Source organism: Nilaparvata lugens, chromosome 7, assembly GCF_014356525.2.
Source record: "Nilaparvata lugens isolate BPH chromosome 7, ASM1435652v1, whole genome shotgun sequence".
Taxonomy (NCBI): Eukaryota; Metazoa; Arthropoda; class Insecta; order Hemiptera; family Delphacidae; genus Nilaparvata; species Nilaparvata lugens.
Genome location: NC_052510.1, coordinates 38,670,044 through 38,685,125, shown reverse-complemented (window position 1 = coordinate 38,685,125; position 15,082 = coordinate 38,670,044). Strand labels below are relative to the sequence as shown.

Genomic DNA, 15,082 nt, shown 5'->3' with positions numbered 1-15,082 from the left:
TTTAAAAAAAAGTTGCATTCAAAATAGCGGACCATATTTTTAAAGTAATAATAAAGTAGTATTTTCAATTTGAGTAGGATCCCCAATCACACCCACCGTCAAATTACCTTTGTATATGAGATATTAAGCCGTTCTCAGACTTTTCACCCGCTCTGTATATAGTCCAGTCAAATTTTTCTGTCCGTTTACGAGATTTGGCAGAAATAGCTGAAAACTGGAAAATGAGCCGAAAATACGAGGTTTTTGGGCCACTCTGTATCTAGCACAAGGAAATTTTGCATGAAGAAATTGGTTCTGGACTTTTCTTATGTACCCAAATAATATATTAAAAAATCAGAACTACAATATAAATTGCATGCACCAATGTATATAGTGACTGGACTAATAAGCTGGCACTGTACAGAGTGCCAACTTCAGATGCTTAGCCATATTAGTTGAAAAGCTGCTTTCTCTAATGTTATTACCTGCATGATCTTATTTCGAGTTTGATGGTTTTCAGTGTGGTACAACGCAACTGGTGCATAATATATGATAGACCTGTAACAGTTATGAAAATAAGATACTGATTCAATTAATTACACTATATTTTCAACTCAGAGATCAAGAGTTCATAAATAGAAGCAAACTTAGTAATGGTGTAGGCCCAGACCTACCAATAAAAACCCGCTAGTATCTCAAGTTTCAAGATGAAAAAGAACAGTGAAAAATATAATTAATTAAAAATATATTCGTTTATGAAAAGACTATTAAAATAGGATTGATAGCCTAAAAATAAGTATAGGGTTCACCAGAAAAACACTTGTTTGAGAGGTCAATAAAAAGTATTTCAAATATACAGGTGTCCCACGAAAGGTGTGACAGCTGAAGACCCTAGATTCTAAATGAAATTTACAATTTAAAAACCAAAATTCAATATTCTAAGGATATAGTTTGGAAGATTAAGAAATTTCCAGCCTACTTCTAATTTGTTCCTTTATTGGAAGTTTTGAACTTTTCATGAACGTTCTAACTGATAGTAATTTGGCTTTGAAATCGACAAATGTACTCTTTTCAACATTAGCGCTCATTAAAACGTCAAACAAAGAAACACATTATATGAATATAATAAGAATTGTTTTCACACCATATCCTTAGAATTAGATTTTGGCTGATAGTTTTCCAGTTATTGACGTTCTTCATGATTATCAAAAAATCGATATATCTCGAAAACTATGGTTGATATAACAAGATTTCACTGGACATTTTTTGTTGCAAGTCACATGTAGAATCTTGGGCTATTACACCTTTCGTGGGACACTCTGCATATACCGTACCGTAATGATGTAGAACCCAAGTATAGATGGTTAAACTAGTTCAGTTCAGTTCAGTTCAGTTTCAGTTCTTCGCCACAGTCAATTGACCGGGGTACTAAATACCAAATCAATTGTTATCATCCACCCTGAATACTTGTGCTCTACGGTACCGTACTGCAAGTATTGACAACGAGGAGAATAGCTATAGGCCTCGTAAAATTCATGTTATAAAGTCAGCACCTTATTGTATTCGAACAAAAGGTGCTTAGAAAAGTGTACGGTTCTGTTGAAGAAGGAGAAGGAGAACCAATGCTGAACTTGAATTATTAATAAAGGCCGTACTATAGTACGCTTCATAAAGGCACAGAGACTAAGATGGTTTGGACATATTATTTTATAGAATGGATGAAACCAGAATGCCAAAAATAGTGCTTAAAGAGAAGCTTTAATCGAGAAGAAAACAAGGCAGACCAAGAATACGATGGGAAGATAAGATAAGGGATGATTTGATAAGGATGGGTTATAGAGGATGGAGAGGATAGAAATGCTTGGAGGAATGTTGTGGAGGAGGCCAAAGCCTACAATGGGCTGTAGGCCTAGAGCTAGGTATAACTGTAAGCAGGTCGATGACAAAGATTGTTCAAAGACAAAAACACTGTTCATTAAACTTTTCCAATTTAAAACTCTAAAATCCTGATCAATATGAGATAAATATATGATTCATATTTATGTCCCATATGACCAGGTGACATAAAAAATACCTTATTGGTTTGCTACCCTGGTCCTGTTATTAGACAAAGCAGATGGCTCTACCTCCGTATCGTTCGGAGACAACAAACAACTACAATGAATTACCAGAATATTTTATCTCAATTATGAAAATTATTAAATCAGAAACATATACATTTTTGTGTGAATATTATTATATATATTATAATTAATTTGAGATGAGTAGGCTACCGTATATATATATATATATATATTATATATATATATATATATATATATATATATATATATATATATATATACCGGTACAGAGATAACTTGAATCACAACACTATCAACTATAGTGAGGTCCACGTTATAATGACAGTGCAGGATAAAGATAGGAGAACAGCGTTGCCGTTTGTCAGCCTTGATCAATTATATTTGTACATTATTGAAAACTTATTTGGTAACGTTGTGGGGCTAGAAAACGATAGTGCTATGTGTTTTGTGGGATAATAGACAAGGATAGCAACACCAAAGTTAATCAAATACTGCCATTATAACATGGACCTCACTATAGGCCTATTAGTAGAAGGCGGTGGGAACGGAAAAGTGGCAACATTGCGACACTTTCATTTGCACTGACTTTATAACGTGAATAGGCTACCACTTTATAGAAAAAATTTCGATGAGAGCTTACTATCCAAAAATTCCAATCGTCAATAATAATAATAATAATAATTTTTCTGATTGCCAATGAATTGCGTACAGAGGAGTTTATTTACAAAACATATACATAATTATTATAATATACATACAAAAGTTGCTAATAATAAACTCAGTCCTAATTATGATACCTTACTATATATGCAGTATCATTCAAGTATTTTGGTTGGTTGATATCAATTTATTTGAAACTTGGTTCAACATTGTTATATATGTATTAGTATTCTATGCATTAGCATTTGAATAGACGCAATATCTCATCTATTTTCATCTGTCCACTTCAAAAGATTTTTTGAAATTGTTTAAATTGAAAAAGTCTTATTCATTGACTGGTCAAATGGCAACCTCCATTGAGTGTGACGTGATGGAAAAGATTCAACCAGTAAGGGCACCCTTCAGACAAGGACAACAGTACAGTATATAAATGACCCTGCCTTAAAGGTGACATCAATATAAAATCGGCATTATTGATATCCTATATTCTAGTAATAATATTGTCAATTTTTTCTATACACTGAACAGATACTGTGAAAGCTTACCTTGCGAAAAACAAACTTGGAAAATACAATCCGGAAGAAGCAGCCAGAAGAGAAGCTGAGAAAAAGCGAGAAGAGGAGGAAGAAGAAAATGCTGTTAAAAAGATAGCTGTTAATGACCGGTGCTTGGTTTCGGTGCCTGCACAGCCGGTCAGAAAAGGACAGGTCATGTTTGTTGGTAAGTCATCAAATAATGCAAAGTTTCGTTTATAATGACATACTAATAATAATGCCATATCAGAGTCTTCATATCCGAATCAATAAGTCCAGTCACGAGGTTGAAAAAGGGCCGTTTGGGGAATTCATTCCGATCATGCTAAATTTTACAAGCAATGATTGTGGAGTATTGGACAGCTTGAATACAACAGGTTGACCTGCTATCCCTGGAGCTTATTTACTGGATGCCCCAAAACCTCGGATTTTTAGTTCCTTTTCCAGTTCTGTACGATTTTCGTCAAATCCAGTAATCGGGCAGAAAAAAACATTCCCCACTTTTTTTAGATGATGAAAATTTGAATAAAATGAAGCTCTCTAGAGCTCTCTGATTGAGTGCTGAGTTACAATTTTTTTTGAAATGATTCAAATTTTCGGAAAAATCGTGGTTTGGAGAAATTCCCGTCTTTAATAAACTACGGGTCTTCCGATTTTCACTATTCAAATTTTTCATTCAAAATCCCTCAGGGCGTTATTCTGTGACATACAACCTGGAAGACTAGGTATACCGTTCTATCTTAGATTTGCAGGTTACACTCGATAACAAATTTCCTTGCATTTGACCTGTTGGCGGTACTATTACTTGAATGGGTTTCAAGCACAGAAAATCTTGCATAGTGCAAATTAACTGATAACCAAGATCATTGACGGAAAAATCAGCATGTTCGGAGTTTTTTTCCAACAAAGTATCTGTGGTGGCTGTACTATAAGGCTTCTATGAACTAGGTACTGTGATGAGTGCTCCGTCAACTTCTCTTTCTCTTTAGATTGAGATGGCGTAAGAAATTTCCCTGAAGTTCTTCAAACCAAGAAGTATGCTATTCCATTAGAAGTTCCCAAATCACTTGATTCTGACAATTTGGAGAGGAAGTAATGATAGCAATCAGAATCCCAATAATTCCTCCCGTAACAGAAAAAAATGAAACACTTGCATTATGATCACAAACATTTATGTGTACAGTATATACTTTATCTATGATTAGCATAATAGAGTCTTCAGTGAAGACTTGACTGAATGTACTCGTGCTTGAAATAGTATATTTCGCACAGGGCCGAAAATGATACTTTTCCGGCTCGAAATCGGTTTTCAAGTCCGAGGCCGTAGGCTGAGGACTAGAAAAGATTTAGAGCCGGAAAAATATTTTTGCCCATGGTGCGAACGCTATTTTTCGTTTTCGCCACACAGAAAAATAAACAATATATATATATATATATATATATATATATATATATATATATATATATATATATATATATATATATATATGAATAATTGTTTATTAAGCACTTCTGAAAGCAAAATTGGAAGGTCAGAGCTCTAGCAAATCTGAGGTAATCTGAATATCAGGAAATTCACCAAGTATTTTTATTTTTTATTCTGTGACAGAAAATATCCTAATAGATTATGAAAATAATCAGAAAATAACCTTGAAGATTATGTTCAATTATGTGGGAGGTTGAGTTTATAATTTTTTATTCTTTCAAAAATGACAATAAGATGATATTATTATAAATGTTTTAATTATTGAATATTAAACTCACTTTACTGATCCGGATCAATTGATCTTGTTCACACTGCCGCGAGCCAATCAGAAGACCAGGATTGGAACTTCCTAAGGTCACGTGACGTGTCTGTTATTTGTGCCATGTAAAAAGCATTTTTTGGATAGGCGTTTGATTGACAGTTTCCATTCTGTACCTATTCTGTGATCTGAATGTCAACGTCAACAATGCTTGTTGTCGTCGACTTCGGAAGTTTAGGTAAGAAGTTCTATCCTACTCTGAAAATCGAATTTGAATAGTTTATCTTATCTGTATTTCATTCATCCAAATAAAATGATAGCATACTTTATCCAATTCTTGAAGCATAAACTGATTCAGTTTCATAAACTATTTGTAAAAAACGTTCAGCACCATGGATATTGCCCAAGTAGTTCCAAAATTATCCACCAGGTTTCGTGATAAACACAGTACTATGAGTTTAGAGGTTAGATTCTATTAGCTTTAGCCTAAAAAGCTTTAAAAAGCTTTCTCGCCCCACTTGAATGTAATGAGCTGGTTTTCGTGCGTCATATGGAGGCCGAAAATGACTGTTTTCTGACCAGGCCGGTAAAATTTTTATGGCCCTAGGGCTGTAAAATAACCTTGAAGTCAGCTGATTCTGATTTGATGTGAATGTGTTCACAAAATAGTTTATGAAACGGAATCAGTTTATGCTTTTAGAATTGAATAAAGTATTTTGCAATAAGATACTATCATTCTATTTGGATAAATGAAATACAAATACAATATTGTAAACTATTCAAATTCAATTTTCAGAGTATAATAGAATCTAACCTCAAACCTACGTTTAATCGTTTATCACGAAACCTGGCCCGAATTTTGGAACTACTTGGGCCATATCCTTGGTGCTGAACGTTTTTACAAATAGTTTATGTAACGGAATCAGTTTATGCTTCTAGAATTGAATAAAGTATTCGGCAATAATATACTATCATTTTATTTGGATGAATGAAATACAGATAAGATATAAATATTATAAACTATTCAAATTCGATTTTCAGAGTAGGATAGAACTTGTAACCTAAACTTCCGAAGTCGATGACAACAATTATTGTTGACGTTGACATTCAGATTGGCCAAATTTCAAGTGTGCTAAAACAGCTTATCAAAAACTTTTCATTATTTGTGTTTATTATTCAATAATTAAAACATTTATAACAATATCATCTTATTGTCCATTTGAAAGATAAAAAAGTATAAACTCAACCTCCCACATAATTGAACATAATCTTTTAGGTTATTTAGACAAATCAGAATGAAAAATAAAAATACTTGGACAATTTCCTGATATTCAGATAACCTCAGATTTGCTAGAGCTATAACCTTCCAGTTTTGCTTTTGGAAGTGCCTAATAAACAATTATTCTCATATATGTATATTGTTTTATTTTTGTGTGGCGAAAAATAGCGTTCGCACCATGGGCAAAAATGTGTTTCTGGCTCTCAATCTTTTCAAGTCGGGGCCGTTCGAGCCGGAAAAGTCTCATTTTCGGCCCTAGGTGCGAAATATACTATTTCGCCCCACTTGAATGTAATGAGCTGGTTTTCGTGCGTCATATGGAGGATGAAAGTGATTGTTTTCTGACCAGGCCGGTAAAATTTTTATGGCCCTAGGGCTGTAAAATAACCTTGAAGTCAGCTGATTCTGATTTGATGTGAACGTGTTTACAAAATAGTTTATGAAATGGAATCAGTTTATGCTTCTAGAATTGAATAAAATATTTTGCAATAAGATACTATCATTTTATTTGGATGAATGAAATACAAAAAAGATATTATAAACTATTCAAATTCAATTTTCAGAGTATAATAGAATCCAGCCTCTAACCTTATTACAGGGGGTCCAAGCGGCGGGAAAACCGGGAATTGTACATGAATTTCATTTGGGCGGGAAATGTACGGGAATTTTGTTGAGATACGGGAATTTTTTTAAGACTTCCGTCAACTAGCTAATAATAGTACTGCGTTTATCACGAAACCTAGTGGATAATTTTGGAACTACTTGGGCAATATCCTTGGTGCTGAACGTTTTTACAAATAGTTTATGGAACGGAATCAGTTTAATATGCTTCTAGAATTGAGTAAAGTATTCTGCAATAAGGTACTATCATTTTATTTGGATGAATGAAGTACAGATAGATATCATAAACTATTCAAATTCGATTTTCAGAGTAGGATAGAACTTCTAACCGAAACATGTTGTGAGACATGTAAAAAACAATTGTTCATGTAAAAAACAAACGGTTCTGTGTGCAAAAGGCACTACATGGGAGGAGGTTTATAATTTGACAGAAAATAGGTTAGCGTGAATAAAATGCTGGTTAGATGTAAACAAATTAACTTTTAATAGTAATAAAACTAACTTTATTGCCTTCTCTCTTAACAAGACTGGCCAGCCTCCTGCACTGGATTTGCTACTGAGATCAGGGGATTGTAGGACTGATGGGTGTAGTTGCTGTGTAAAACTTGAAAAGGTTAACACCTGCAAGTTCCTTGGTGTCACCATAGATCAGCATCTACGCTGGGATGTTCATGTTAATAATATAACAAAAACTGAGGATTTGATGATTCAGGTTTCACGGCTAAGGGATCTCCTTCCAAGTAGAGCTATGCGACAGGTGTATATGGGGTTGGTGCAGGCAAACCTCCAGTATGGTATTGTGGCATGGGGTGCAGCCTTTCCTACAACTGTTGAACCACTTAATAGGGCACATAGAATAGTTCTAATAATAATGTTGGAAAAGGATTCATATTATCCATCAGAGGAACTATTTGTCACAGCAAGGGTTTTAAACATAATAAAGCTGTACATTAAGGGCTCGATTCTATTCATGTGTAGAAAGAATAGTTTTACAATGTTACCTCATGCACATCAAACTAGAAGGATGGTGTCAGCAATGGTAGAGGAGACAAGAAGGGAAACCACCACAGGGCAGCGACATTTCTATTATCTGGCCCCAAGATTATTCAATAAATTGCTGCCACAATTAAGACAAAAATCAATCAGAAATGCTTCAAGCTAGAGCTTAAAAAATTCCTTTTTTCTACTGATATTAACTCAGAATTGGCATTGCTTTTGAATACAGTTTAGTATTGATCCTGAATAAGAACCATAGACTCATATGTTATGAGAAATGATTATTATTCTTCTATTCATGTTAATAATTATATATTGTAGAAATTATTGTTTTCAAAATGTGTAAATGAGTGCATTGAGTACATCGGTAATGTTTCCAGAACTATGACAAAAGAAAGGAAGCAATCAGTTTTTGTTTATTGAATCTATTTCTATTATTATTGGCTAAGAATTTGAAATTACATTTCTTTCAATCGTTTCATGTGTTAGTATTGTTGTATGTAAATGTGTTTGAATAGCTTATGCTCGTAAACTACAGCAGTAGAAAGTCAACTTTTTCTTTGTTGTATTGTGTCTATCGTTGTAATGACTCCTCCTCTAAACACGGACTTGTTCCATATTAGAGGGAGTAATTCTCAGGGAATATATTGTAAAATGTACTTTCTGGAAATAAATTGAATTCGAAAATTTGAAATTTGGAAACAATTCAAAAAAAGGGTACCGGTACTTAGATTTTTATTTTAAATCTCTATTCAAGAGTAGCCCTGACAAAAAAAGACAATATTTCAGGTTTTGACGTGACAACGTCTTATAAATTGGTTTGCCGGGAGACACTTCAAGAAACTGCGTTACGTTCCCACGTTATGCGCTCACAATGAGAGCGAGTGAGAGCGTTCGTTTCGGTTCACGGTCGTCTGGGAAGAGCACGAATAGGAGCAGTGGCGAGCAACGCTCGCAGCAGCAAGCCCAGCAACCCGAAGCATTCACCTGGAGAGAGAGTGAAACGGAGCAGTCAACCTGTGCAGGCGCCGCAAGCAATCTCCTGTGACTGCGCCACTAATTCAAAATGTCAAGTCAATGGTTGTCTCTCTCGCTCTTAGGTGGGCGCGGGCTAACCATGCCCGAGTGGAAGGGACGCGTGCCTCTCACTCACTCTCATTGTGAGTTATTATTTCATCCTTCTTCCTACTATACAAATGAATATTCACATTAAAATTTATTTTACCACTCAAAGTCGTTGTCACGTAAAGCTTTTGCCCGTATACCGACTTTACAGGCAACCATGCAATTTTTTTTATGGAATTAACTATTTTAATTTGATTTCAAAATTTACTCATATAAGTATTGAAAATTACAATAATTCAAGTTGATCAGAACTCTAAAACACTGCTCATGTAGAGCACGTTGCACGTTAATTACGTCAATAAGTTAAACTAGCATATCGCTCTATAGCTGACTCATGATAGATAAATAATTATACTAAACGCCCTCATTTATTTTTTCCTCTTCTAAAGTCCTACTTTTCCTCTATTCTCTATTAACTTTATTTTATTTTTATTATTAGTTTTATCTCATTCTTCTTCATTTTTCTATTATCATTATTTTATTATTTTTCATTTCGCCTCTTTTTATCATATTAGTATTCAAAAATTGTGTTTACTATTTTATTTTATTTTTACTTTCCTTGCCTACTACCATAGGTAAGGAAAGTATTGCTTTCCAAAAATAATTAAGGTACCCCAATTTCAAGTTTTGTATACGTTTCAAGGTCCCCTGAGTCCAAAAACATGAGGTATTGGTCTGTGTGTGTGTATGTGTGTGTGTGTGTGTGTGTGTGCGTGTGTGCGTGCGTGCGTGTGTGTGTGTGTGTGTGTGTGTGGTGTGTGTGTGTGTGTGGTGTGTGTGTGTGTGTGTGTGTGTGTGTGTGTGTGGTGTGTGTGTGTCTGTGAACTCGATAACTCCATTCCTAATTAACCGATTGACTTGAAATTTCAAACTTAAGGTCCTTATACCATGAGGACCTGGCAATAAGAAATTCAATTGAATTCAATTCAAGATGGCGGAAAAAATGGCGGATAATTACTAAAAAACCATGTTTTTCACGTTTTTCTCAAAAATGGCTCTAACGATTTTCTTCAAATTTATACCATGGATAGCTATTTATAAGCCCTATCAACTGGCATAAGTCTCATTTCAGAGAAAATTTCAGGAGCTCCGTAATATTCTTGAGAAAAATGGCGGATAATGACTAAAAAACCATGTTTTTCACGGTTTTCTCGAAAACTGCTCCAACGATTTCCTTCAAATTTATACCATGGATAGCTATTCATAAGCCCTATCAACTGGCATGAGTCTGATTTCTGGGAAAATTCCTGGAGCTCCGTAATATTCTTGAGAAAAATGGCGGATAATGACTAAAAAGCCATGTTTTTCACGGCTTTCTCGAAAACGGCTCTAACGATTCTCTGCAAATTTATACCATGGATAGCTATTTATAAGCCCTATTAACTGACATGAGTCTCATTTCTGAGAAAATTGCAGGAGCTCCGTAATATTCTTGAGAAAAAATGACAGTTACTAAAAAACCATGTTTTTCACGATTTTCTCAAAAACGGCTCTAACGATTTTTTTCAAATCTATACCCTGTATAGTTATTTATTAGCTCTATCAACTGACATGAGTCTTTTTCCTGGGGTACTAATGGGGGGTCCACCCAATCCTTGAGAAATGGACTTTGTAACCTCCTTCTCGTGCATGAGATAGGTAGGTACTAGGTACACAGTTTTTACTTTTTCTTCTTCCATATACCGTGGGTACGGTAGGTAGAGCAGTTTATAAAAAGAACACAGTCATAGTCAAGATATTTCATCTGTAGAACAGCTGTTTTGACGAATTTCAAAAAAAAAAAAAAATCATCGAATTTCACAATTTACATAAAGGAAAAAGTACTCTGAAAACAATTGTATATACACATATACAGTAGTCTGATCGTAGTTGCAAATATGTTGCCGTTAATCGTCATTATGTTATTCCCCTAAATTATTCTCGTTTGATAATGAGGCTTATAGTTCAATGAGCAAGGAAAGTTGTGTGAGTGTACCACACCAGATTTTTCATTCTTATTTTGCATCAAATATTATGTATCTAGGCTAGTTGATGTCAATAAGGCTCTTCATGGATTTATTCTGTGAGCTTTTCTATGTAAATAGATAAATTACAATTCATTTAGGTCATTCATCAATTAAACACTTCATAAAATGATTTGGACTAATTTGTTCACTATTACTTCAATCCAAAAAATTGATTGAAAATTGACGACGATAAATTTCTCTTAAAGAGATGAGTAGTGCACATTTTTCATAAATAATCATGCTGTGTTCTTTTTTGTTTGTTTGCAATATAGTCCAAATTTACTAAAAAAAGGCACTCCGTGGTTGAAATGCACCAGCTTTATTCATCCAGTTCAATAGTCAGGTTCATTCCGAACAATTCTGTGGAAAAAACTCCCGATTTTCGCATGTGAAATATTTATGGGTAATATTGTAGAAATCTACAATTTGTTTACCGCCATCTTGTTTTTTCATGATGAAAATATTTTTGAAATTGCCATAATAGATATTCTCTTCCTACACTTATGATAACGAAGAGATTAATGCCATTTTCAAGTCTGTACCTTCAGTGAGTCATGAGTACACGCTTTTCTAATTGTTAGGTTTGGCATATGGTGGAAAAACGTTTTTTTCGCTCTGGGAAATGTACTTTTCTTTCTTTTTCCGATGACTTTCTAGCCGTGAAAAATGAACTTATAGCATTCTACCAGATGTCAATTTGAAGCTTCGGAAATATTCTACAAGACTGAATGATATTAGTGTTGTCTACTGCAAATACATTTACTGGGTGGAAAGTGAAATTTTGTCCTCGAAAAATGTATGTTTCAAGCAATTGAAGTTATATCAATCATGAAAAGAGTACTCAAAATGAGACGATTTTCTCGAATATTGTAGTTTGAGTAATTCTAAACACTCTAGTGGCTGAATCAATCCGATATCTTTCAATATAACTAGAAAACAATTGCTATAAAAATTCTGCCAATCTTGGCCACCATCTAGAATTTTTCAATAATGATGACTATTTTTGTTGTTCACAACATCAATATTCTTATTCAGCTAGTTCTTACTAAGAGATTGAGACCATTTACAAGTCTTCATCATGAAGAAATTCATACCTCATGCTTATGGAAAAGCGTACCAGAAATCATGCAAGGTTTTCTTTGGAGGGCGCTGGAGAGCACATTTTTATTGACTTACAGCCCGCGAAAACATATAATTTAAAAGCTGAGAAAAATATCAAATTTCATAGATTTAACATCCCCCTTTATCTCAGCCACAAGAAAAGTTTTAATAGAAAGAAATTTGAGAAAATGGGATAAACTATTGTTGTAGGAGTTTGGGAGGTTATAACTAATAAAAAAATCTGGTGTGGCACACTTAAACAACTTTCCTTGCCGTCTGACGCTAGTGTACCCGCGCATCTCAAGTCTACTATTCTAAGATCTGAGCCAGCTGGTGACAGGTCAATAACGCTTGAGACACACGAGATCTGCTATCTCTTCATTCTGAGTGAATGATTTAATAGAATCAACAGTTGGCAACAGTTTGCAATTGAATAATCACATTTTCTCAAATTTCAAGCTTATTTCAAATTCTAGGTGAAAATTTTAATGAACATTAATTGTAGAGATTTTCATGCTCATTCTTTTCCACTTAGAATTTTTTGTTTTAATTGTATCTGAAGCCTGATAATTGGGAATCTAAAATGAAACTTTGCATAGATGGGGCGGAGCTCCTGAAATTTTTACAGATATGGGACTTGTGGCAGTTGATAGAGCTTATTAATGACTATTCTAGGTTTAAAATTGATCAAAATCGTTGGAGCCGTTTTCGAGAAAATCGCTAAAAATCGTGTTTTTGACAACATTTTCGCCAATTTAGCCGCCATCTTGAATCGCATTTGATCGAAATTGTTCGTGTCGGATTCTTATAGTGTAAGAACTTTAAGTTAGAAATGTCAAGTCATTCCGTTAATTGGGAGATGAGATATCGTGTACACAGACGCACATACACTCATACACACACACACACATACAGACCAATACCCAAAAACCACTTTTTTGGACTCAGGGGACCTTGAAACTTATGGAAATTTAGAAATTGGGGAACCTTAATTTTTTTCGGAAAGCAATAATTTTCTTACCTATGGTAATAGGGCAAGGAAAGTAATATGTGTTTTAGAGGAAAATTCTATTGCATAAAAATCGTAGAGAGATTTTTCAAATATTTCTGTGCAATCAACGGTGAAATATCGTGAACGGTTATCAAAATACAAGCGATAAAAGAAAGCCCTGAAAATTTTGGCGGCCATCTTGTTTCCGAGATGTTTTCCTCTATTTTGACTGATTCTGAACATCATTGTGCTCCTCATTTTCATTAATTCATTTGCATAATTCATTATAATTTCCATTAATTTCTTACGAAGAAATTGAGAAATTTTCCACGGTTTTTACCTGAAAATGATCACATTATTTTGCGCCCGGACTAATACATCATTCCATTATTATTATTATTATGTGTTTTCATTTTTTTTTATTGATTATAAATAGGCTATAAATATTAACAACTCTTACTCGCACCCAGGATTTTTCCTTGCTGGTAATTAGGATTTGTATTTTGTTTTAACGTTATAATTGTAATATATTTCGCTTGTGAAAACCTTAATAAAGTTTGATTTTTTAAACAGGTAAAACCGAATTCAAACCTGGGTGGTGGGTTGGCATAAAATATGATGAACCCATGGGAAAAAATAACGGAACGTAAGTTCACTATTGTAATAAGTTTACCAAGTCTATCACTGGCTACAATATTCTAATTCCTTATTTTCTAGTGTGCTTCTATTTCTTCATTATTTTCAATCTTAATGAGGAGCACTTGCATGAGTAAGGTTGGCTTGCTGCTTTATTTGACAGCCTACTTTAAGATTTATTTTTTATTTTCATTCACCAAGTCAAAGTATGACTAAGGGATTACAAACGTTCATAACAATCTGATAATATTGATGCAAACAACTGCTTTCACTCTCTCCTTCAATTCAAATTACTCATGTTGAAAAATTATCCTAATGAAAGGACATTAAAGTTCTTCTACGTCCTGAAAAGTAAAAATCGGGACTTGTGTTTCAAATTGAGAGATTTTCAGAACAAAAAATGTATTTGAATACAAAATATACCAATTATTTCACAGATTTTGAACACTGAAGGTTGTTTAATGCGAGGATGATTGTTTCAAAAGAGTTGTCTCTGAGTATAAAACCTCGGTAGTCTGTTTTTATCGTTGTTTTAGCTCTCATCTTGATAATTGCTTGTTGAATTTGGGTATGATGTATTTTTGATACTGAGCGTAATTGGAAGAACTTTGTACCGTCGAAAATTGTTTCAAAAAGTTATATGTCTTATATAGTTTCTATAAAAATATGCTGTTTCACATTGGTTTTATTGTTGGATTAAACATTTTTTTTCTTACAGAGTGGCTGGCAAACAGTATTTCAGTTGTCCACCCAAATATGGAGGCTTTGTAAAACCAATTTATGTTGAAGTTGGAGATTTTCCTGAAGATGATTTGGGATTGGATGACGAACTATGAGCTTGTTCTTTGTTCATTTAATTTGTTTCGCAATTTCTCACATATCTCAACATTCCTTCAAGATTATAGAATAACTTTCAAATAGTATTAACACTTTCCGCACACATTCTTTTTTCTATTTTTTCTAACTTGAATTGTTTAATCCCACGAAAGTGTACTAGTTATTCTTAAAGCCTAACGGTATGGTTGCTTTTTGATAGCCAAGTTGCGCTAACTTTACATTAAAAAAAAAAAATGTTATTTTCTTCTAATAAAACTTGATCTCAAGTACCACATTTTTCACAATTTAATCATAGTTTTATCAATTTCAAAATTTGTAATTTTCTTGTACTTTTAGAATGTATGATTACAGAATAAAAATAGTTGTAATGTCATTAAAGTAGCATAAATATTTTTGCCCGATTGGCTAATTCTATTGAATAACCATTTTTTCTACAAAGTTTATTATCTATTTGAATTCAAATATATTTATATTTTTTAATTTAATTCA

The 15,082-nt window shown here is 33.7% G+C and overlaps 1 protein-coding gene across 1 annotated transcript in view; it reads left to right on the top strand.

Moving 5' to 3' along the window:
• LOC111046410 (tubulin-folding cofactor B) overlaps positions 1–15,082 on the top strand; it is a 25,519-nt gene extending 10,437 nt beyond the window's left edge. The window contains exons 2-4 of the mRNA XM_039432709.1: positions 3,252–3,443; positions 13,694–13,766; positions 14,475–15,082. Coding sequence (XP_039288643.1) covers positions 3,434–3,443; positions 13,694–13,766; positions 14,475–14,592 — 201 coding nt within the window. The 5' untranslated portion in view covers positions 3,252–3,433 and the 3' untranslated portion in view covers positions 14,593–15,082. The remainder of the gene's footprint in view (positions 1–3,251; positions 3,444–13,693; positions 13,767–14,474) is intronic.